Below are 24,973 nucleotides of genomic sequence, written 5' to 3' on the forward strand. Positions count from 1 at the left end.
AGGAAAGATACCAGGAGTAGTAGTCTCATTAGACGCAGAAAAGGCATTCGATAGGGTTGAATGGTCATATTTGTTTTACACATTGGAAAGGTTTGGCGTTGGAAAGGTGCTTACCAAATGGGTCTCAACATTGTATAGTGATCCCAAAGCAGTTGAGGTTACTAATGGCTCAGATAGCTTCAGTGTGGATAGGGGCTGCCGTCAGGGATGTCTTCTCTCGCCATTGTTATTTATGCTAATAATTGAGCCACTAGCAGAAGCTATACGGGCTGACCCTAAAATAACGGACCCGAGAATTGGTACAGGTAAACATAAAGTTACCCTTTATGCAGATGATGTTCTCCAATTCCTCAGTAATCCTCTGATGTCCGTGCCTCGCTTAATCCAAGTTATTAATATATTTAGTGCATTCTCAGGCTATAAAATTAATTTCTCAAAATCGGAGGCTATGCCAATGGGTGGCATAGATATGATATCCCACTTAGTGGACGGATCCCACTTTCCCTTTCGGCGGTCCCTGGAGAGTTTCTTATATTTAGGCATTTTTATCACCCCAGTAATTGATCAATTATACAGGGTGAACTTTGTGCATTTACTGGAAAGGATAAGGCAGGACCTCCAGCGATGGGGAGACCTTCCAAGTTCCTGGCTGGGTAGAATAGCACTAATTAAAATGAATGTCCTGCCCCGTCTCCTATACCCTATGAGAATACTTCCGGTGATGCTGCCGAGGCTGGCTCGACGTAAATTATATGGCTGGCTGGGTTCCTTTATCTGGAATCATAGACAGCCCCTCATTAAGCTGAAGAAGCTACAGCTTCCACAGGCAAGGGGAGGATTGGACTTCCCAGATTTTAGGAAATATCAGTTAAGTTCCCTATTAAGCTACATAGCCAATTGGGTCTTGTCTGACCCACAATCAATCTGGCTGGACATCGAGGCTTCTCAAGTAAAATGCCCACTTATTAACCTTTTATTTTCAGACAAGAGGAAAATCATTACGGATCACTGTAAAAACCCTATAATACTAAACACAATTAAAGCTTGGAATATAATGCGGCAAAATGCGGGCAACTCACATAAAACATCCCCCTATGCTCCGATAGTGGGAGCATGGGGATTTCAACCGGGGTTTACAGATGCCACTTTCAAACATTGGAGATCCAGGGGTATCTCATGTTTAGGGGTCCTATTTAAAGAAGGGGTCCTGACGTCTTTTGAACAGCTGCGTCAGAAATTCAGATTATCTAATGGAGACCTCTTTCGATACTTCCAAATTCGAGATTACATACAGAAGACCACCACGTTATTAGATAGTCTTTATAAATCAGATCGAAAATGTAGAGTGCTACAGCCAATGGGGGTATCTTCCGTCGGTACTATTTATCATTTACTATATGATGAAGTATTGAGAGATATGGACAATCTGCTTAAAACATGGGATCAGGATTTGGGACTAGAAATCTCTATAGAAACGTGGAATTACATTTGGGAAAACGCCAGAAGAATCACCACCTGCAACAGAACTCAGGCTATCCAACTGAAGATACTTCATAGGGCCCATATAGCACCGGATCGATTGACAAAATTCAAGGCAGGAGCATCTCCAATGTGTCCCAAATGTAAAATAGAGGTGGGCACTCTTGTACATTGCCTATGGACCTGTCATAAGATCCGTAGACCTGTCAGGGTATCCGTAGCAAATACCCTGACAGCAATCTTAGGAACGGAAATTAGAATGGACCCTGTATCTCTCCTTTTCGGTTTTTCGAACTTACCCTCCCTGGATATGCACGGGAAGAGATTATTTTCTATTCTCTCTTTCTGTGCAAGGAAAAATATTTTGGTAAACTGGGTGGCTGAGGGCCCCCCTGGACTTTCAAATTGGCACAGATTAATTATGGAATGAATGACTTCCTTACAAATATGGTGCACTGAAAGACCGAATTATTTCATAAGATATGACAACCTTTCTTGAATTATATAAATACAGCTATCCTAACAAAGGCTTTTATTTAATTGAGATTGCGAACCTGGCTGGTCCAGGACCCTTTGGGAGAGGAATCCTGCACCAATACAGGTTTTGTTACATTTGATGTTAACACAATCCGAGCACGTATCTCGCAATACAATTTCTGTGTTATCCGTTGGATTTTTTTTCTTTCTCTTATTTGAATAATGTAAGAGACTTAATTATACACTCCGGTTAGTTGTAGGTTAGATTAGTAGTTTTTTTTAGATTAGATTAGTGTTTTGTTTTTTTTCCTCGGTATTTTTCTTATGTTAAATTTTGGTTATTATTTATTTAAGATTTAATTGTATATCAATGTTTGTACTTGGGATTTTTTTTATTTTTGTAAACTTATAAAAATGTTAAATTTCCAATAAAAATATCTATATAAAAAAAAGCCATTTGCAAACTAAGAGCTTGAAGGACCTAGCTCCACCACTGTTCATATTTTTGAAAAACCTACCACTCCAGGGTAATCTGAGGTAGACTCAGAGTCAAAAGTTGTAGCCATTGGCTCTTTCTGAGTTTGTGTGGTATGTTTTGAGTGGTGATTTGATCAGATTGGCCATTACCACACAGAATAATTTTGGTCTGCCCTTTATCAGCATCAAGCTTACAGAGAAATGGTTAGTGCAATATTCATGAGGTTACCAACAAAATTAATCTTTAAAGTTTGATTGAAGATTTGCAGCTCGGGTATCCGTTGTTGAGGTTGTGTTCACCGAGCTGCAGCAAAAACTTCCAGCTCGGCGAACACAACCACAACAAAATTAATCTTACTTGCATGGAACTGTAGAAATCCCAATGGTTACACTAACCTGCAAAGGTTTAGAGTGGATAATGGAGAGCTCTCTAGCAAATCTACCTTCTAACTTCTTTGCTCCAAGAACAACCATCCCAGCATTTCCAATCTAACCTTTAACTGAAATCTCTCAACCCTGGAATCATCTCATAGAATATCGAACAATACAGCGCAGAACAGGCCCTTTGGCCCTCGATGTTGCGCCAACCTGTGAACTATTCTCAGCTCATCCCCCTACACTATCCCAAAATCATCCATGTGCTTATTTAAGGATTGTTTAAATCTCCCGAATGTAGCTGAGTTGACTACATTAGCAGGTAGAGCATTCCACAGCCTTACCACGCCCTTACCACTCTCTTACCACTCCTCTGCACTCCCTCAAGGACCCTCACATCCTTCAAGTTTGGTGACAGAACTGGGCACAATACTTTAGCTGTGACCTAACCAGAGTTTCAGAAAGGTGCAGCATAATGTCACTGATTTGATTCTCAATACTTTTACGAAATCTAAGATACTTTGCTGACTACTCTCTCAGTATATCCTGTCACCTTCAGAGATCCATGCAGATTAAATCCTCGGTCTCAAAGTCTTGGACATTAGTAAGGTGTTTGATAGGGTTCCCCATCGTAAACTAATAGAGAAAGTGAAGTCACATGGTGTGCAGGGTGTTCTAGCTAGGTGGATAAAGAACTGGTTGGGCAACAGGAGACAGAGAGTAATAGTTGAAGGGAGTTTCTTGAAATGGAGAAAGGTGACCAGTGGTGTTCCACAGGGGTCAGTGTTGGGGCCACTGTTGTTTGTAATATACATAAATGATCTGGAAGAGGGCACTGTTGATATGATCAGCAAGTTTGCAGATGACAAGATGATTTATGGTGTAGCAGAAAGCATAAGAGACTGTCAGAGAATACAGGAGAATATAGATAGACTGGAGAGTTGGGCGGAAAAGTGGCAGATGGTTTTCAATCCAGACAAATGTGAGGCATTTAGGCAAGTCTAATTCTAGAGCGAAGTATACAATGAACAGAAGAGCCTTGAGAAAGGTTGATGGGCAGAGAGATCTGGGAGTGCAGGTCCGTTGTACCCTGAAGGTGGATAGAATGGTCAAGAAGGCATATAGTATGCTTATCTTCATTGGACGGGGTATTGAGTATAAGAGCTGGCAAGTCATGTTAAAATTGTACAAAACATTGGTTCGGCCGCACTTAGAATACTGTGCACTGTTCTGGCCACCACATCAACAAAAGGATGTGGACACTTTGGAGAGGGTGCAGAGAAGGTTTACAAGGATGTTGCCTGGTACGGAAGGTGTTAGCTATGAAGAGAGATTGAGTAGGTTAGGTTTTTTTTTCATTAGAGAAAAGGAGATTGAGGGGGGACCTGATTGAGGTTTACAAAATCATGAAGGGTCTAGACAGTGTGGATAGAGACAAGCTTTTTCCCAGGGTGAAGGATTCAATAACGAGAGGTCAAACTTTCAAGGTGAGAGGTGGAAGATTTAAGGGGGATACATTTGGTAAATACTTCACACAGAGGGTAGTGGGCATTTGGAACGCGTTGCCAGCAGAGGTAGTAGAGGCAGGCACGGTAGATTCATTTACGATGCTTAGGAATTGACCGACAGGTTTAGACAATAGATTTGGATCGGCTCAGGCTTGGAGGGCCGAAAGGCTGTAACGCTCTTGCGCTATAAATTTTCTTTGTTCTTTGTTCAAAGGACAGCACCTTCCACAAAGCAGCATGTCCTCCAGATTGATACAATAAAGTAGCAATCCTGCGCTCAAGTCCTGGAATCAGCTTTGAATCCAGAGCTTGCCAAACTGAAAGACTTTTGTTAGGAGGTTCCAGTTGTGCCATAGCCGCAACAACATTTTCAAAGGACATTACTTGGCTGACTATAGTTCCGATTTCTTAGTTTCACTTGAAGCATCAGCAATTGCTGTGACTACTTTATGTAAAAGTACAGCTCCTGCATTTCCCAGCAGCGACCGGCTCAAGGGCAAGGTGTGCCAGAATTTCCACGTCATTAAATTGCTATAAAAGCTGATCGTTGCCATAGGATACTACAATCACGATTACATCACATGATCCTAAATTCACAATTTAATCAAATGATAAACATCTCTCAAATCTGACCAATAACAGAAATATATAGAAGTCATAGACACTTTTAGTGCAGAAACGAATGGCATCTAAACCATTGTGCAACTCTCGACAAGCTTTCATTTACTAGTCACTAGCAGGAACTATTGCTTAAATACAAAATTGTCCTCAAGTTGTAAAAGGTGCAATATCACTGCCCTTTGAGTTCTATCACGAAGGTAACAGGATGCCCAAGGGAAGCTGTAACACAAAGATCATACATGCATTTCCTGCCATTATCCTTTCAAGTGGTTGAGCTCGTGGGTTTGGAAGATGCTGTCAAAGGAGCCAAGCTGAGTTCCCAAATTGCGAACAGCCAGGATGGATTTGTTAGCAGACGATTGTTTCTGACTACATTGGTTCAATGTTTTGAGAAGGAAATAAGATGTTGGTTAATGTGTATTTATATAATCCACATGTATTTCAGCAAGATGTTGCATGAAGTCCCACAAATACATTGGTCAGAAAGTAAAAACATAATGAATCCAGCAGAAAGGTACAATTTAGATGTATAATTGGCTCAGTGGTTGAAGTCAAAGGATGGAATCAAAGGAGGCTTATATCAATGACTTAGACTTACAGAATTCCTACAGTGCGAAAACAGGCCCTTTGGCCCACAAGTCCACAACAATCCTTCCGAAGAGTAATCAATTTCCGTACTCTATTATCCTATATTTACCCCTGAACAATGCATCTTACCTACACATCCCTGAACACTAAGGGCAATTTAGCACGGCCAATTCACCTAACCTGCACATTTTTGGATTACGGAAGAAACCGGAGCACCCAGAGGAAACCCACGCAGACATGTGGAGAATGTGCAAACTCCACACAGACAGTCACCCAAGGCTGGAATCAAACCCGGGTCCCTGGCACTGTGAGGCAGCAGTGCTAACCACTGAGCCACAATGCCACCTAAATGTAAAAGCCTGAGATCAATAAGTTCACAGTTGAAAAGAATTGATTGTGGTTAATAAAAAGGAAGAAAGTTGTACACTGGAAAAGATAACATTGGGCTAACTAGGTCAACAGAAAAAAGGCAAATAAAATTCAGTTCAGAAGTAATGCATTTGGGGAATAAAACAAGGCAATGGAATGGATAATAAATGGTAAGATATTGAAATGTGTACAGAAATCATACAGTGCATGTCCACAGATATAAGGCAATGGCTGGACAGATAGATAAGGTAGTTAAGACAGCATTTGAAATGCTTGTCTTTATTTGCTGAGGTTATACTAGAAATATATAACAGTAGTTAGATACAGCTACATGACTGTATACAATTCGGGTCACCACGGGCAGGATTTTCTAAACAGTAACAATCACAGTCAGATTGCTATTCTACTTCTGCGTTTTACATTGGGAAAGAACTTCACACTTCAGTTCAATCAGAACTCCTTCAAAATGAGGAACCACACTTTAAATCTGATAGGACCCTCGAAGTGTAGGACAGTTAGGGGAAGTGAAACCACATCACAACATTTGGTTGCCAGCTTTTGTGATTTTAAAGTTCATCATTAAAAACAGCCCCTTTAACAGATCCCATAAAGGGCAAGTTCCAGGAGGGTAGGGTGCCATGTGGAAATTAGGCCAAATAAGTATTCCACTGTTTAGGGAGGATTGAGATATCACGTTTGGCAGGGTAGAAGTGTTGATGTCAGGTCCTGGAGGAAGAGGAGGGGGGAGGACTGCCAGGTACAATGGGTTGGGAAGAGGCTTTCAGTCCAAAGGCTGTGGGGCCTCAAGAAAAGGCATTGCAGTGTCACAAAGTGAGGTGGTGCAAGGTGGCAAGATGGGGGTACAGTATAATAGTTATCCAAGGATTACACTACATTTTTAAATCATTTTACATTTCTTGGGTAACTATTTACTTAGCTGCAGAAAAGCCCTCTGAATTTTCAGATTTAAATGGATTCAGAGAGTTCCAGGTTTAAGTAAATTGCCCATGAGAATCTTTAATTTCCCAAGCAATTCCACTGGGAACTCTGCAGGATCCTGATAGATAATACCATCTATGCTGCAGAAACATCTATCTGGCCAAAGGAAAATCCGGATCCACGTTCCAGGAAAGATGCAGTCACAAAGAGAAATGGGATATTTAGGAGGATGTAACCACACAAGGAAAATTTCAGTTATGTGGAAAGACTAGATAAGTGGGGCACTTATTTTGAAATGGAACAGAGGAGGTTGCAAGGAGATTTAATTGTGGTAGAGAAACTATGAGAAGCCTGAATAGAGTGGATACGAAGAACCCATTTCCCTTACTAGAAAGATGAATAACTAGCGTATACAGATTTGAAGTAATGTTCAGAAATAATGGCAAGGTAATGGTCAGAAATATTGGAGAGGCGTCAAGGAGGGATGCTTTCACCCACAGGATAGTGGGAATCTCATCCTCATGCTCAAAAAAAATAGTAGAGCCAGAAACCCTCAATGCACTATAAGGAGTGTCTGGATACATGCAAGGTGCAGTCATCTATAGAGCTACACACCAAAGAGTACTAAAGTAAAATTATTAAACAGTACAAACAATAATTGCAAAAGGAGCTCCTTCCTAGAAGGAAGGTGATTTTTAGGGAGGATTGGGATATCACGTTTGGAAGGGTAGGAGTGTTGATGTCAGGTCCTGGAGGAAGAGGGGATGATTTTTACAAGCTCAGACCAACCCCAAAAGCTTTGCTATGAGTGAAGTACTTGCAAAGTTCAATCACAGCTGAAGTGTAACTTTCACTTAATAAGGCTTCAGATTAATATCTTGTCCAAAAGGCAGTGCAACACTCCTTCTGTACAGCAGCAAATATCCAGCCTGGGCTGTGTATTCAGGACTCTGAAGTCAGGATTGAATACAACCTACTGATTTAGCACCAAAACTGTTAGGCACTGAGCTACCACTGACACAAATATAACAAAATAAAACAAAACAAAAGAACTGCAGATGCTGTAAATCAGAAATAAAAACAAATTGCTGGAAAAGCTCAGCAGATCTGGCAGCATATGTGGAGAGAAATCAGAGTTAATGTTTCAGTTCAAGTGAAGCTTCCTCAGAACATATATAACACAATGCTGGAGCTCACTCAACTGGTCTACCATTTTTTGCCTCTGTTTGAGACCGTTTTACCAGTGAGAAGACATTGACCATTTACCTCGGACTATAACCACAGTAAGAGCAGCAACAAGTGAATCCTAACTAATCCATCCAAATGGGGAAAATAAATCTTTCAACATTGCATCTTTTTTTAGTTGCTTTTTGCAAATGATGGATGAGTCCTGGTCATATCTAGGAGTTTCTGATTACTCATTTACTTTCAGAGAAACGTAATACCCACCCACATCTTAAAATAAACTAGAATAAATTCACAGCCATGACTAATCAGTTCAAAGCAACACAGGCAAAACTGGTGAGTATCTACAGCGCATCCATTCCGTCATGTCCTGAGTCATCACAATAGGGGAGGAGCAAGGACAAATTAAACTTATGTTAAAGCACAGAATCACTCGTCCACAATCTTTTCAGACTGCTGCTGCCTCTTAAATGAGCATTGACTTAATTATTAGAAGCAGTCAGGTTGGGAAGTAGACTGTTGATCTTTAACACAAGAATTGGTGCTGGGCCTCTATGGTTTCAGATTTCAAATATTTGAAACTGAATGATTCCTAAGAATGCACAAGTTTAATTTGAAAAGCTCACTGTCCATCTCTTCAATCTCACTATTCCACACACCACCTCAAAACTGCTCAATCATCTCATTGATGTCTATGGGGCCCTGCTATATGCAGATAGGTTACTATGTTCTCTTTAAAATAGAACTCAATTGAGCACACAACAATTTGGGACATCTTGGGAGGTTTTTTTTCTTAAGTTACAAATACTCTGTCCTTTAATTATATTGCAATATAACTCATTCATTCCCAGAACCATGTAACCTTCTCTCAGTTTCCCTCCTATAATCTCCCCACTTTTAAAAATCAAATCCCAGTTAAGTTAGTAACCATTTTCTGCTGTACCTTATGAGGCCTCAGTTATGCCCTGTATCTTGTATTCTCAACAATAGTAACTGTATCTAAACAGCGCCTTGTTCAGCAGTTCGAGAAAAATTCCCCAGGTTTCCTAAATCCAGAAAGCCTGAAACCTATCCTGAGTAATAAACACAAAACAACTTAAAGCTAGCAACAATATCCACAACCAGGAGAAGCCAATAACATTAATGAATGCCAAATGCTAAGCAAAATTCTCACATTCAAGCTTCAGATTCACATCACTTTCTATTCAAATAGTATAAACCTGGATTTATTCTCTGAACTCCTGCAAATTAGATCACTGATGTTGTCCCATCCTTTCAGCAGTTAGAGAACTTCGATACTTGGGTGAGACACAAAATGAGAGTACAGAATTTAGAATTAGAATCACTACAGTATGGAAACAAGCCCTTTGGCCCAACAAGTCCACATTGCCCCTCCAAAGAGTAACCCATCCAGACCCATTCCCCAACCTGTTTTTTTAACCTTGACCAATGCACTATGGGCAATTTAGCACAGTCAATTCTCCTAACCTGTACATCTTTGGATTGTGGAAGGAACCCATGCAGACAATGTGCAAACTCCACACAGACAGTCGCCTGAAGATGGAATCGAACTCGGATCCCTGGCACTGTGGGGCAGCAGTGCTAACCACTGAGCCACCGCGCCGCTCACAGACTACAGAACAACTATGGTTCCACGGTTCAAAATCTCTGCCACCCTAACTCAAAACTATTATGGAATACATGAGTAAACTATCCATTTGAAGTGATGCATCTCACTCAAAAACAAACCCCTCACTTTTAAAATTTGCACAGAACTATGACAGGTTTTATACCACCCAGCCAAGGCAGAATTCTCTCAACTTCATTCCTTCCCTAAAAATACACGAGACAGGAAACTAATATCAAATGGTACAATGATTGCCATAATATAGCAGCTATTATAAATCCAGCACGTTGCTCTACATTTGCGCACTGGAACTGAGAACCAGCATGGTGTTACTGGAGATTCTGCCCATCCTAAAATTTGTAATAAAGACAAAATATTGCAGATGTTAGAAATCTGGAACAGAATGCTGAAGGAACTTAACAGGTCTGAAAATGCTCTTTCTTTCGCCACAGATGCTGAGAGACCCAAGTTTCTCCAGCATTCTGTGATTGCTTATAATTCATAACATTTGGGAATAATGGAGAGTATCCGGTAACGTTAATTAGTGGAATAACAAGATTTTTTTCATCTTGCTGGAGTCAGAGAACAAAAATTCAGAACCATGACTGGTATGGACACTATGTTCCATAGATACAAGTCCTGCACAGCAATGACTGCCTGCATTAATCGCTCATTCAGTAAGGTCATGCACTGTGATTAAATAAAATCTCCCACTCTGAGTTTTGTGTTTCAACCTACATTCCTTGAATTTTTTTTCACAACCAGTGCTCCAATGCAGAAACAGTGTCATTGATATAATGTAGGAAAAGTGCCATTAGATCTTTTATATTAAGCTACAAGGACAGACATCTCATTTTTAAGACGATACAGTGCAGTTTTTCCTCCGTATTGCACTGGGAGTGTCTGCCTGGATTATTTATTCAAGTCTCTGGCACAAGTTAAATCCACAATTTTCTGACAGGAAAATATTCTCTCTCATGAGTCAAAGCTGAATAACCTGTTCTATAATTCCAAAATTATTCTTTCAGATCAGAATCAAAGTGCAACAGTAAACATTAGTTGCATTACAGGCGTTGGATATCTCCTACGAAACATGTCTCCTCCCAATCTGATTCCAACAAGATTCAAAATTCATTTTGTATATCTTCCATGTGACCTCAAACAGGAACCTTTAAACCAGGCATTGTTCTGAGTCTAGAGTTTACAATATTTCAATATACAATATGGACATCATTAAGTTGCTTGCCATTTTAATGAACCACCTTGTTCACATGCTGCTAACATCTCTGTACTGTGTCTGCTACACTGTTCCTGTAACACTCAACACAATACCACCTCAGTTTCTGCTTGGTCAACTTACAGCCTCCAGTACTCAACTGAAGTTCAATAATTTCACAGAATGACCTCTGTCCTCCATTTTGATTACAACCTCCAGCCATGTCTGGTTTGTGCCTTGTTGGTTTTGTTGTCAGCAAAGTGGACAGATTTTCTCCTTCTCAAACCTAACACTTACAACTTTAAAATTACTCCTTCACCACCACCATTTTTTTTTCAGTCTGAGCACCCTCCACTCGATTTTTATGTTGTTGACAGGGCAAGAGGGACATTGTTCTCCAGTATGTTTTAGTTTTGAAACAGAATAATAGGGAACTCGAGACATTAACTTTAAAGTCTCTCTCCACAGATGCAGCAGACCTGTTGAGTACCCCGAGTAGTTGCTGTTTTTACTTCAGATTTCCAGCATCCGTAATACATTGCTTTTACAAGGTAATCTCGATTTGGCTGTCAGTCAGCCTGCTGCCTGACTCCCCAGTTCAAAAGTCAGCGGTGTGCGACTGCCGGTTTGAACTTTTTTAATTCCAAGGTGAAACTTGTGCCCAGTCCAGAGCCTCGAGGAAGTTTCCGAGTGCTCAGCGCCAAACCGAATTCTGTACACTCCAATCCTGACCACCAACCTGACACGGAAGACCGAGGTTAAATATTAATCTGTGGAGCTTCAGGTCTTTTTAAACCGACTCAGAAACAGAAAGGGAACGGAGACAAAGTGTGGACTACAATCCAGAAACTTACATCTCTTTTCGGGTCGAACTTCAGGCTGGATTCGATCATTGTCAGGCGGAGACAGCAGCGCTCGGTCCCGGGGAATACAGCTCTTTCTGGGGATACAGCCCTGGCTCTGTCTCTGTCAGTATCTGGGGGTGCGGCTCTCTGACGGTGTCTCGGTATCTGGGGGGTGCGGCTCTCTCTGTCCGTCAGGTATGTGCCTCACGTGACAGGAAGTACTTGGCGATCATCCCAGATGCTCACCTGAGACATGGAGCGTACAGACATTACCAGGGCACTGCCTGTTCACCTGGGAAAGGGAGCGTGCAGACATTACCCAGGCACTGCCTGTTCACCTGGGACAGGGAGCGTGCAGACATTACCCAGGCACTGCCTGCTCACCTGGGACAGGGGGTGTACAGATATTACCTGGGTATTGCCTGCTCATCTGGGACAGGGACCGTACAGACATTACCCTAATACTGCCTGTACACCTGGGACAGGAAGCATACAGACATTACCCGGGTACTACCTGTTCACCTGGGAAAGGGAGCGTACAGACATTACCCAGGCACAGCTGTTCACCTGGGGCAGGGAGCATACAGACATTACCCTGGCACTGCCTGTTCACCTGGGACAGGGAGTGTACAGATATTATCTGGGTATTGCCTGCTCCTCTGGGACAGAGAGCATACAGACATTACCCTGGGCACTGCCTGTACACCTGGGACAGGGAGCATACCCACATTACCCTGGTACTGCTTGTTCATCTGGAACAGGGAGCATACAGACATTACCCTGGTACTGCTTGTTCATCTGGAACAGGGAGCATACAGACATTACCTGGATACTGCCTGTCTACCTGGGACAGGGAGCATACACACATTACCCTGGTACTGCTTATTCATCTGGGACAGGAAGCATACAGACGTTACCTGGGTACTGCCTGCTCACCTGGGGCAGGATGCATACAGACATTATATGGATACTGTCTGTTCACCTGGGACAGGGAGCATACAGACATTACTCTGGTACTGCCTGTTCACCTGGGACAGGGAGTGTACAGACATTACCCAGATACTGCCTCTTCAGCTGGGACAGGGAGTGGACACACATTACCCTGGTACTGCTTGTTCATCTGGGACTGGGAGCATACAGACATTACCCGGTTACTGCCTGCTCACCTGGGACAGGGAGTGTACAGACATTACCCAGATACTGCCTCTTCAGCTGGGACAGGGAGCGGACACACATTACCCTGGTACTACTTGTTCATCTGGGACAGGGAGCATACAGACATTACCCTGGTACTGCCTGCTCACCTGGGACAGGGAGTGTACAGACATTACCTGAGTACTGCCTCTTCAGCTGGGACAGGGAGCAGACACACATTACCCTGGTACTACTTGTTCACCTGGGACAGGGAACTTACCCGGGTACTACCTGTTCACCTAGGAAAGGGAGCGTACAGACATTACTCAGGCACTGCCTGTTCACCTAGTTCAGGGGGCATACAGACATTACCCTGGTACAGCCTGTTCACCTGGGAGAGGAACAAACAGACATTACCCTGACACTGCGTGCTCACCTGGGACAGGGAGCATACACACGTTACCAGAGCACTGCCTGCTCACCTGGGACAAGATGCATACAGACATTACGCTGGTACTGCCTGTTCACCTGGGACAGGGAGTGTACAGACATTACCCGGGTACTGCCTGTTCATATAGGACAGGGGGCATACAGACATTACCCGGGTACTGCCTGCTCACCTGGGACAGGGAGTGTACAGACATTACCCGGGTACTGCCCGCTCACCTGGGACAGGGAGTGTACAGACATACCCGAGTACTACCTGTTCACCTAGGAAAGGGAGCGTACAGTCATTACCCAGGCACTGCCTGTTCACCTAGTTCAGGTGGCATACAGACATTACCCTGGTACAGCCTGTTCACCTGGGAGAAGAACAAACAGACATTACCCTGACACTGCGTGCTCACCTGGGACAGGGAGCATACACACGCTACCAGGGCACTGCCTGCTCACCTGGGACAAGATGCATACAGACATTACGCTGGTACTGCCTGTTCACCTGGGACAGGATGCATACAGACATTATATGGATACTGTCTGTTCACCTGGGACAGGGAGCATACAGACATTACTCTGGTACTGCCTGTTCACCTGGTACAGGGAGCGCACAGACATTTCCCGGGTACTGCCTGTTCACCTGGGACAGGGAGCATATAGACATTACCCTGGTACTGCATGTTCGCCTGGGACAGGGAGCGTGATGACATGACCCAGACACTGCCTGCTCACCTGGGACAAGGAGCGTACAGACATTACCCTGGCACTGCCTGTTCACCTGGGACAGGGTGTGCACAGATATTACCTGGGTACTGCCTGCTCACCTGGGACAGGGAGTGTACAGACATTACCCAGATACTGCCTCTTCAGCTGGGACAGGGAGCATACAGACATTACCCGGATACTACCTGTTCACCTAGGAAAGGGAGCGTACAGACATTACCCAGGCACTGCCTGTTCACCTAGTTCAGGGGGCATACAGACATTACCCTGGTACAGCCTGTTCACCTGGGAGAGGAACAAACAGACATTACCCTGACACTGCGTGCTCACCTGGGACAGGGAGCATACACACGTTACCAGGGCACTGCCTGCTCACCTGGGACAAGATGCATACAGACATTACGCTGGTACTGCCTGTTCACCTGGGACAGGGAGTGTACAGACATTACCCGGGTACTGCCTGTTCATCTAGGACAGGGGGCATACAGACATTACCCTGGCACTGCCTGTTCAACAAGGACAGGGAGCGGACGGACATTACTCTGGTACTGCCTGTTCACCTGGGACAGGGAGCATACAGACATTAACTGGGTACTGCCTGTTCACCTGTGACAGGGAGCATACAGACATTACCCGGGTAATGCCTGCTCACCTGGGACATGGAGCGTACTGACATTACCTTGGCACTACCCGTTCACCAAGGACTGGAAGTGGACTGACTTACCTGGGTACTGCCTGTTCACCTGGGACAGGGAGCATACAGACATTACGCTGGTACTGCCTGTTCATCTAGCACAGGGGGCATACAGACATTACACTGATACTGCCTGTTCACCTGGGACAGGGAGCATACAGACAATACCCGGGCACTGCCTGCTCACCTGGGGACAAGATGCATACAGACATTACGCTGGTACTGCCTGTTCACCTGGGACAGGGAGTGTACAGGCATTACACTGATACTGCCTGTTCACGTGGGACAGGGAGCATACAGACAATACCCGGGCACTGCCTGCTCACCTGGGACAAGATGCATACAGACATTACCCGGGTACTCCCTGTTCATCTAGGACAGGGGGCATACAGACATTACATAACAAATGGCAGGAGAGGACATCCCTGAGGGCAGCCCATGCCCACACTGAAGCTATCCGAGCCTAATCCATTGGTAATCACCACTGCTTTGGGATCATTATACAGTGTTGAGACCCATTTGGTAAACACCTTCCCAATGCCAAACCTTTCCAATATGTAAAACAGATATGACCATTCAACCCTGTCGAATGCCTTTTCTGCATCTAATGAGGTTATTACTTCTGGTATCTTTCCCTGATGGCAGGCTTGAATCACATTCAAAACCTTTCTAACACTATTGGATGATCTACGGCCCTTAATAAACCCTGTCTGATCCTCCTTTATGGTGTGTGGCAATACCCTTTCTAGTCTCAATGCTAATGTTTTATAAAGGATTTTAAAATCTACATTTAGCAAGGATATTGGTCTGTATGACACACAATCTTCTGGGTCCTTTCCTTTTTTGAGAATGAGAAATATTTGCCTCTTTCAGCAAATGCGGGAGACAGCCCTGACTGTATGCATAGTTATACATGTCCATAAGTGGACTAGCCAATATTCCTGTAAATTCTGTATAGAATTCAGCTTGAAAGCCATCTGGGCCAGGTGTCTTACCGCTCTAAAGTTGCCTGATTGTGTCAAGTATTTCTTGGCTTGTTAGGGGAACATTCAGGACCAATACCTGTTCTGGAGTTAGGTCCGGAAAGGTCAGGTTTTTAAAAAATGATGACATCCACCTAGCTCTGTCTTCGCAATCCTGTGATTTATATAAAATAGAATAAAATTTTCTAAAGATTGCGTTAATCCTTTTATGATCATGAGTCAGAGTACCCATACTTTCCTTGATAGATGTGATAGTTTGAGGGGCCTTCCTTTTCTTTGTAAGAAATGCTAAGTATCTACCTGGTTTATCGCCAAATTCATATAACGTTTGTTTTGCAAATAATATTTCCCTCTTAGCCGTTTGGGTAAGCGTAGTGTTTAGAGCTGTCCTAAGGGCCGTAATCCTTTGCAATTAGATAATAGAAGGTCTATCAGCGAATGCTGTTTCAGCCGCTTTTAAGCGAGCTTCGAGCAGACGCTATTGTTCTCCCTTTAATTTTTTCTGAGTCGCTGAGTATGAAATGATCAAACCTTGCGCGTAAGCTTTGATGGTCTCCCACATCAGCTGTAACTGAATTAATTTCTAAACAAGTTTTAAATTCTTGAGAGAAGTGCTTTACAAATTTACTATCTTTCATCAAGGAAGGAATCCGTACGCCAATGCCGGGGCGGGGGGGGGGGGGGGGGGGGGGGGGGGGGGGTGGGGGGGATGCCTCATTGGCCCTCGCCTTGATTTCCAAATATCAGCAGCATGATTGGAAATTGTTATACTGCCTATTTCATGGGATGATATGGAATTTTTAAAAATCGAGGGGGCAAAAAGCAATCAATTCTGGTGTGACATTTCTGCCCTGTGGGTGAAGACGTCTCCATACATCTACTAGTCATAATTCTTTATTCAAATCCACCAATTGTCTGGACCTGGGAGATACTCCTGGACCTTGGGAATCCTATCTATTTCTGGATCCATAATACAATTAAAATCTCCCCCTATAATTGTCTGATGAGCACCGAGAGCCATCAATTTTGAGAAGGCTTCGGTTATAAATTCAAAAAGATGTGCCGGAGGACAATACAGATTTAAGATCCCATATTCCTTTCCATTTATAAGGGCTTTAATCAGAATATATCATCCAGATTAGTCTTTTATCTGATTTAGGATTTTGAAAGGGAAATTCTTCCGAATAAGGATAACAACTCCCCTACTTTTTGAGCTGAAGAAAGAAAAGAAGGCCTGATCAAATCCCTCTGTCGTAATTTCAAGTGTTCTTTATCCAATAAGTGTGTGCCCTGTAGGAGAGCTACATCAACCCTTTCTTTCTTGAGGTTTGATAGTATTTTCTTCCTTTTGACTGGTGAATTACTCCCCTTGACATTCCAGGTGCAACACTTAACCGACTGATTAACCATAATCATCCGGGCAAGTTCGAGACCCCTCGGGAGGGGAAACCCTATCCAGAACATCCCGAGCAAAGAGCATATAAAATTCACAAAAATAAAAGCTCTTTTATACACTGACATCAATATCATAAAAAACTATTTCTAAATTTATAAAAACATATTTAAATGGAGATTTTCCCCCTTAAATTAGGTTACATTTTAGATTAGATTACTTACAGTGTGGAAATAGGCCCTTCGGCCCTACAAGTCCACACCAACCCACCGAAGAGCAACCTACCCATTCCCCTACATTTACCCCTTTACCTAACACCAAGGGCAATTTAGTATGGCCAATTCACCTGACCTGCACATCTTTGGACTGTGAGAGGAAACCAGAGCACCTGGAGGAAACCCACACAGACACGGGGAGAATGTGCAAACTTCTTGTTCCCGGGGGCAACAATTCCTTTCCAAAAGCTTATCATATCCTCTCCCAACCAGTGCCCCACTCTTGACCCAGGCACCCACGATAGGATGAAGAAAATTCAAATATACTACTGAGCTAGAGTTAACAGTGAGTACCCTAACGCTCCACACACCCATCCCACCACCCCACCAACCCACCCCAATATCTGGATATATTTGGGAATGTTAATACTATGTATGAACATATATAACTATAAAATTACAGTCTCAACAAATCATAATTAAATAGATTTATACAAAATAACAGGGGAAAACAACCCCATTCCTAAAGACAAAGATAAAATAGGATAAGGCAACCACCTCCCCCAACTACATTAACTAGGCCTATATATATATAAAAAAAGGGGAGAAAATTGCTAGGTAGAGAACAAATAAATAAACCCCTCTCCCCACCCCCCGAAGATAATATTAAACAGTAAGGTCATGAAAGGGGTTAATATAAAAAAAGGGGGTGTAAACCGGGGTCGGGGGAGAGCAAAACAACATCAATGAACTCTTATAATTTATCTAAGAGACCAAAAATTCCTTGGCCTTCTCCGGCGATCTGAAGTTGTACACGGACCCTTCATGGTTAAAGCGTAGTGTTGCTGGGTAGCACAAGGAGTACTGAATATTTAAGTCCCTGAAACACTTCTTCGCTTCATCAAACGTCTTCCTCTTTCAGACCAGAGCTGGGGTAAAGTCCTGGAATAATATAATGTTGGATCCTTTATAAATCATGACTTGGGGATTTTTCCCAAGATTTCTGGAAGCTTCTAAGAGTATCTGCCTCTCCTTATAGCTCTGCTGTCGGAACAGGACTGGGCGGGGGTGCTGGTTTGAGCCGGGCCTGCGTATTGCAACCCGGTAGGCCCATTCCACCCTTACCTGGCCTGATCTAGCCTCCAGATTTAAAAGCTGTGGAAGCCACTGCTCGAGAAACGCTGTAAGATGGCCTTCTTCTTCCCGTTCAGGAAGGCCTAGCAAACGAATATTTTTTTGACGACCTCAAGAATCGAGGTCGTCGATGTGATTCTCTAAGGTCTGGACTTGCTGTTCGAGAGTCCGGACCCGATCCACAGCCGATTCTGCTATCGTCTCGGAGGTCATGGCCTTTAGCTCCGCCCCTCCGACTCGGCGCTCGATTTCCTTGATGTCTTGGTCATGCTTTTGTTGCGCGGCCGAGAGTGAATTCCATCGGCTCCCGGACTCTTTGATGAAGGCATCGATCTTCGTGTCAAGTTTGGAGATTATTTCCACGAGGCTCACCACCGTAGGTAAGTCCCCCGGGGCGGCTGCAGACGCCTCTGCTGCAGTTGGGGAGAGTGGAGGAGGGGTTCCTGCCTGCTGAGAGCTGCGGGCTCCCTTCCCTTTAGTCATTTTTACAGGAGATTAGATTGTTTAAATTCAGTACTGAGCAACTAATTACATTCAGTAAAAACTATTTTAAATGACTTGGTGAGTGTAGTGGGTGTGGGTGACCCACTTTGCCCAAGTCTTGGGAGGAGCACTATAGACTCAGACTTGTTGGGTCACTGCCATCTTGGATCCCCCCCCCAGAGGAGTCACTTTTAAAAGACAGAATGTGGCAAATTAATTTACAGGAGAAATAAAAGAATGGAACTTCAAGGTGAAGAAGTATATAGCCCAGAGTAATGTGGATTCTGCACCTTTATTAAAATAATAATTAATAAGGGAGGACAGGATGACCTGCTTGAAGATGGGATGGGGAGAATGACTTTAACAATAATTATTTAGGCACTTACATGGTGATACTGCTTGATGTTGTCACAGCTGCAGTGATAACTTCAGCATTTGGGACAAGTGTCATGGAATCACATAGTACAGAAGAGAACTTTAAGCCCATTGAGTCTTGTCAGGGATCATTAAGGTAAAGGGCATAAGGTTTGGAGGAGATGTGAGGAAAAATCTTTTCACTCAGAGGTTAATAGGAATCTGGACCTCACTGATTGTCGGGGTGGTAGAGTCAGAAACACTCTTACCCTTTAACAGGTATTTAGATGTACATGTCTGATGCTGAAGCACACAGATTTCTCAGCTAAGTGCTGAAATATGGGATAAGAATTGTTACCCAGTTGTTTTTGACTGTTGTAGGTCTCTAATGACACTATGTTAGACCGAAGAACTTTGTGTAAATGTGCTTCCTGTAACTGGAGATGGCTAAAAGTCAGTGAACAGTCTTTGAAGTTCAGCAAGTTCTTATGAAATTTAGTGAGTTCTTAGAGAGAGGTTATTGAATGAAAAAGACAATGTTGGATTATGTGTCTATGCTTTTAAATACAGCCAATTACTTTCCTTTATTTGGATATAATCAGTGTAAATGGGTTCCTGGGACATCCATGATTAGTATAACCTAGCTAACAAAGCAAGAGAACTTTTAACAGTGACAATGAGACAGAGCACCTGTAAGCTTACATCTGTTTCCATGGCTTGATATACCTGGAACAGGTCACTGATATGTCACTAGCTTGTTAGGTGCCACTCCACATCAAACATGGCTAACAATGAGACATTCCTGCTCTTATCTTCTGCCATACATTTACCATTAACATTTACAGATTAATAATCAATCTGTTATGAGCACTTACATTGCCAGGGACCTGGGTTCGATTCCAGCCTCGAGTGACTGCTTGTGTAGACTTTGCACATTCTCCCATGTCTGCGTTCGTTTCCTCTGTGTGCTCTGGTATCCTCCCACAGTCCAAAGATATACAGGTTGGGTGAATTGGCCATGCTAAATTGCCCACAGTATTTAGGGATGTGTAGGCTAAATGGATTAGCTACGGGAAATGCAGGGTTACCTGGATAGGTTAGGTGTAACCCGATGGGCTGAATAGCCTTCCACACTGAAAGGATTCTATGATACCTTTCTTGGCCATCAAGTCCTGAAATAGAATGAAAACCTAATGCTTCTCTGCCTAAGGGAAGGATATTATCTACTATATGTGCCTCACTTTAGAAACCAGAGTATAGGTAATGTAATGGTGGTCAAAAATGGAACCATATCATGACTTACAAGGGTAGTGCACTGGAAATCAAGCCCCACTTGCCCAGAGTCATCACTAAATTTAAAGTTTTCAAAATAAATATGCAAAAATTCCCAAACTAACTGATTTTCAGGCTCAGGTTGACAGAAAGCACAGAGCCGTTTTCTGTACTTGACAAGAAATCACTACTTATGAAATTAGATTCCAGGAGAGGTGAGGACTGCAGATGCTGGAGATCAGAGTCAAAACGTGTGGCACTGGAAAAGTACAGCTGGTCAAGCAGCATCTGAGGAGCAGGAGAATCCGCATTTTGGGCATAAGCCCTTCATCAGGAGTGTCGGGTTCGGGCAGGGGGGTAGTGGTGTGCAAAGGGGCTGAGAAATAAGTAGGAAGGCCGTAGGGCTAGGAGAACAGTAGCTTGGAAGGCCACGTTATGGTGATGATCGTGATGGGTTGGAGCAGAGAGTAGAACAGATAGATGGGAAGGAAGATGGACAAGTGTGACAGTTCATGAGGGCAGTGCTGAGTTGGAGGGTTGGATCTGAGATAAGGTGGGGGGAGGGAAGATGAGGAAACTAGTGAAATCAACATTGATGCTGTGTGGTTGGAGGGTCCCAAGACAAAAGATGAGGTGTTCTTCCTCCAGGCGTCAGGTGGCTTGGATTTGGCAGTGGAGCTCCTGTTCCCCTCCACATTCCTAATGAAGGACTTATGCTTGAAACGTCAACTCTCCTGCTCCTCAGATGCTGCCTGACCGGCTGTGCTTTTCCAGCACCACACCTTTTTGAGATTAGATTCCAGCTCTATGTAAACAATTAAACTAAACTAAGTAAAAATGTAAATTAAAATTCTAAACACATATAAACTCCCCCTAACACACACAAACATAAACTGGGGAAATAAAACACAGGTGCAAAGCAAAAACTGGCAAAACAGTTCACAAAATCTGTTGAGTTGGTTCTTGCAGATCTTTCTCCTAACCCTGCTCAACCTTCCTTTTTTCAGGATGGATTGCAAGAGGCGCAAGGTGTCTATTTCATTTATTAAAGATCTGTGCATTTTCCAATTCAAAATCACAACTTGCAGCATCTGCTGAAGAGGTAAATTGTTTTCTTCAGATGTAAAGTGACTTACTGCAGAGAACTAAAAGAGATCATTTTCATTGGCTGATGTAGACTTGTTGGTTTCTCTCCGGATTTGATGTAGCTTCTCTATGTCTTGCTCACAGCCTGTTTAGCTAACTGACAACAAATCACATGGAGTTTTGGCAGGCATAAGGCCATTGTCATCATTAAACACCAATCAGCTGAATTTCTATACAGCCCCTTAACTCCGGTTCACATGGCCTAGACACCCAATGTGAAAATGTCACTAATAACATTTTTCACATTTGTTCTGACTCTTTAGTCTCAAATGAATTTTCTCTGATTATAGGCAAAAGTTTGACTTTCACTCCTGTCAGATCATTCCCTAAAAGTAAAATAACTCCAGCCACAGGTAAATTTTAACTATCCAACTAGTCCAGTCTTGACACTAAGTCACACACCAATCGGACTTTGTACAATGGAATTGGGATGTACCTATGTCATTTATCAACATGTTGGCTTTGACTAAACTTATTGAAGGGAAGCTACATCCTTCTTCAGCAAGTGAGTCTGAGTATCCCTTTTATCCCTTTGATAGTTCTGAGTTAGATGCTTCCTTTGAATAAAAAGGGTCTATTTCCCTTTAAATAAAACCCTTCATACCTATTATCTACTCTTCTAGGTTCACAATAGCATCTACATCGCTCTGTACATTCGAGTTAAAGCTACAGTGTGTTCCATGACCTTTGCCTTGAGGTTCCCTTTTGGACTAATTCTAATGAACTCCAATAAGTCATATGAATTTCCCTTTCAACATCCTACATTATGAACGAATTTGTGCCACTTTGTTATAATAAATACACCTCAGCTTCCAATTCTCACTGCACACTCCATATTTTCCTTTCTGATATGAAGAGGAAACCTTGGGGCATTCCCAGCTGTCAATTCCACAGATTGGGAACTTGTCTTCTTTTACTCTCCCATTTTCTATCTCTTTTAAATTTATTGTCAGTGATTTTTTATTTACTTGTGGGACGTGGGTGTTACTGGCTAGGCCAGCACTTATTACCCATCCCTTGTGTGCTTGAAGAGCTGCTAGGAACCTACTTTCTTGAACTGCTGCAGTCCATGTTGTTGTGGGTAAATAACCACAAACTACCTTTAATTCAGCTACTTAATAAGAAATCTCACACAAAATCAAAAACTGAGACAATTGTGGTTCTGTTCGCCGAGCTGGAAGTTTTTGCTGCAAACGTTTCGTTCCCTGGCTAGGGAACATCATCAGTGCTATTGGAGCCTCCTGTGAAGCGCTGCTTTGATGTTTCTTCCGGTATTTATAGTGGTTTGTTCTTGCCGCTTCCAGGTGTCAGTTTCAGCTGTAGTAGTTTGTATGTGGGGTCCAGGTCGATGTGTCTGTTGATGGATGTTCTTGCCGCTTCCGGGTGTCAGTTTCAGCTGTAGTGGTTTGTATATGGGGTCCAGGTCCATGTGTCTGTTAATGGAGTTTGTGGATGAATGCCATGCTTCTAGGGATTCCCTGGCTGTTCTCTGTCTGGCTTGTCCTATGATGGTAGTGTTTTCCCAGTCAAATTCATGTTCCTGGTTGTCTGAGTGTATGGCTACTAGGGATAGCTGGTCGTGTCGTTTTGTGGCTAGCTGATGTTCATGGATGCGGATTGTTAGCTGTCTTCCTGTTTGTCCTATATAGTGTTTTGTGCAGTCCTTGCATGGTATTTTGTAAACTACATTAGTTTGGCTCGTGCTGGCTATTGGGTCCTTTGTTCTAGTGAGTTGTTGTCTGAGTGTGGAAGTTGGCTTGTGTGCTGTTATGAGTCCTAAGGGTCGTAGTAGTCTGGCTGTCAGTTCTGAGACGCTCCTGACGTATGGTAGTGTGGCTAGTCCTTTTGGTTGTGGCATGTCCTCGTTCCATGGTCTATCTCTTAGGCATCTGGTGATAAAGTTGCGTGGGTATCCGTTTTTGGCGAATACCTTGTATAGGTGTTCCTCTTCCTCTTTTCACAGTTCTGGTGTACTGCAGTGTGTTGTGGCTCTTTTGAATAGTGTCCTGATGCAGCTTCGTTTGTGTGTGTTGGGGTGGTTACTTTCATATAGGACAAACAGGAAGGCAGCTAACAATCCGCATCCATGAACATCAGCTAGCCACAAAACGACACGACCAGCTATCCCTAGTAGCCATACACTCAGACAACCAGGAACATGAATTTGACTGGGAAAACACTACCATCATAGGACAAGCCAGACAGAGAACAGCCAGGGAATTCCTAGAGGCATGGCATTCATCCACAAACTCCATTAACAGACACATGGACCTGGACCCCATATACAAACCACTACAGCTGAAACTGACACCCGGAAGCGGCAAGAACATCCATCAACAGACACGTCGACCTGGACCCCACATACAAACTACTACAGCTGAAACTGACACCTGGAAGCGGCAAGAACAAACCACTATAAATACCGGAAGAAACATCAAAGCAGCGCTTCACAGGAGGCTCCAATAGCACTGATGATGTTCCCTAGCCAGGGAACGAAACGTTTGCAGCAAAAACTTCCAGCTCGGCGAACAGAACCACAACAATGGACACCCGAGCTACAAATCTTCAACCAGACTTTAAACTGAGACAATTATTGAAACTATAATGCTGGTAACAACCAAAATAAGACCTCTCAAGTAAGCAAGTTAAGTGTTTTAGCCCAACCTGGCTGTTACCTAATTAACAGTGGAATTTAGCCATGATTCCAACCAATACTATCTATCACTGGATGTCCAGTGCTTGATTTTTGTGCAGTATTGTTCTCTGAAGTTCTGCTGCTGAAGACTCCTTGAGTTAATCTTTATACAAATTTCTTTTCAAGGTTATGGTATGACAATTTTGATGATGCTTTAGATTCTTTCATCCACAACATTGATTACAACTCTGAAAATTGAGTCTGCAGCTTGCCTTCTTATCAGAAATAGCTTCCCTTTCCCTTGTTACATTTGGTATCAGTTTCCTGCATTTAACTCCTTAAATTCTTCTGCAGGGCAATCATTTGTCCTTGTGGCATAAGGCAGGAATTTATCAAGCAGTTGTTAAAACAGTTTTGTTCATGTCGTTATCCAAACGTCGTTTAAATGTTGTAACTGTATCCACAGCCACCACTTCCTCTGGAAGTTCATTCAACACACAAACCACTTCCTGTGTAAAATAAAATTGATCTTCATTTTTTTTTAAATCATTTTCTTCTCACCCTAAAAATCTGTAATCCTAGGATTGAAATCCCCAACCTGAGAGAAAAGGCACCTGGCATTCATGTTATCTATACACCTCATGATTTTATAAACCTCGAAAA

At 43.1% G+C, this 24,973-nt stretch overlaps 1 protein-coding gene across 1 annotated transcript in view; it reads right to left on the reverse strand.

Moving 5' to 3' along the window:
- The window catches only part of LOC132829553 (suppressor of tumorigenicity 14 protein-like), a 121,718-nt gene extending 109,831 nt beyond the window's left edge, over nt 1-11,887 (reverse strand). Inside the window, exon 1 of the mRNA XM_060846796.1 lies at nt 11,716-11,887. Within this exon, the coding sequence (XP_060702779.1) occupies nt 11,716-11,754 (39 nt within the window). The 5' untranslated portion in view covers nt 11,755-11,887. The remainder of the gene's footprint in view (nt 1-11,715) is intronic.
- Nucleotides 11,888-24,973: the final 13,086 nt, after the last annotated feature.

Source organism: Hemiscyllium ocellatum, chromosome 29 (assembly GCF_020745735.1).
Source record: "Hemiscyllium ocellatum isolate sHemOce1 chromosome 29, sHemOce1.pat.X.cur, whole genome shotgun sequence".
NCBI lineage: Eukaryota > Metazoa > Chordata > Chondrichthyes > Orectolobiformes > Hemiscylliidae > Hemiscyllium > Hemiscyllium ocellatum.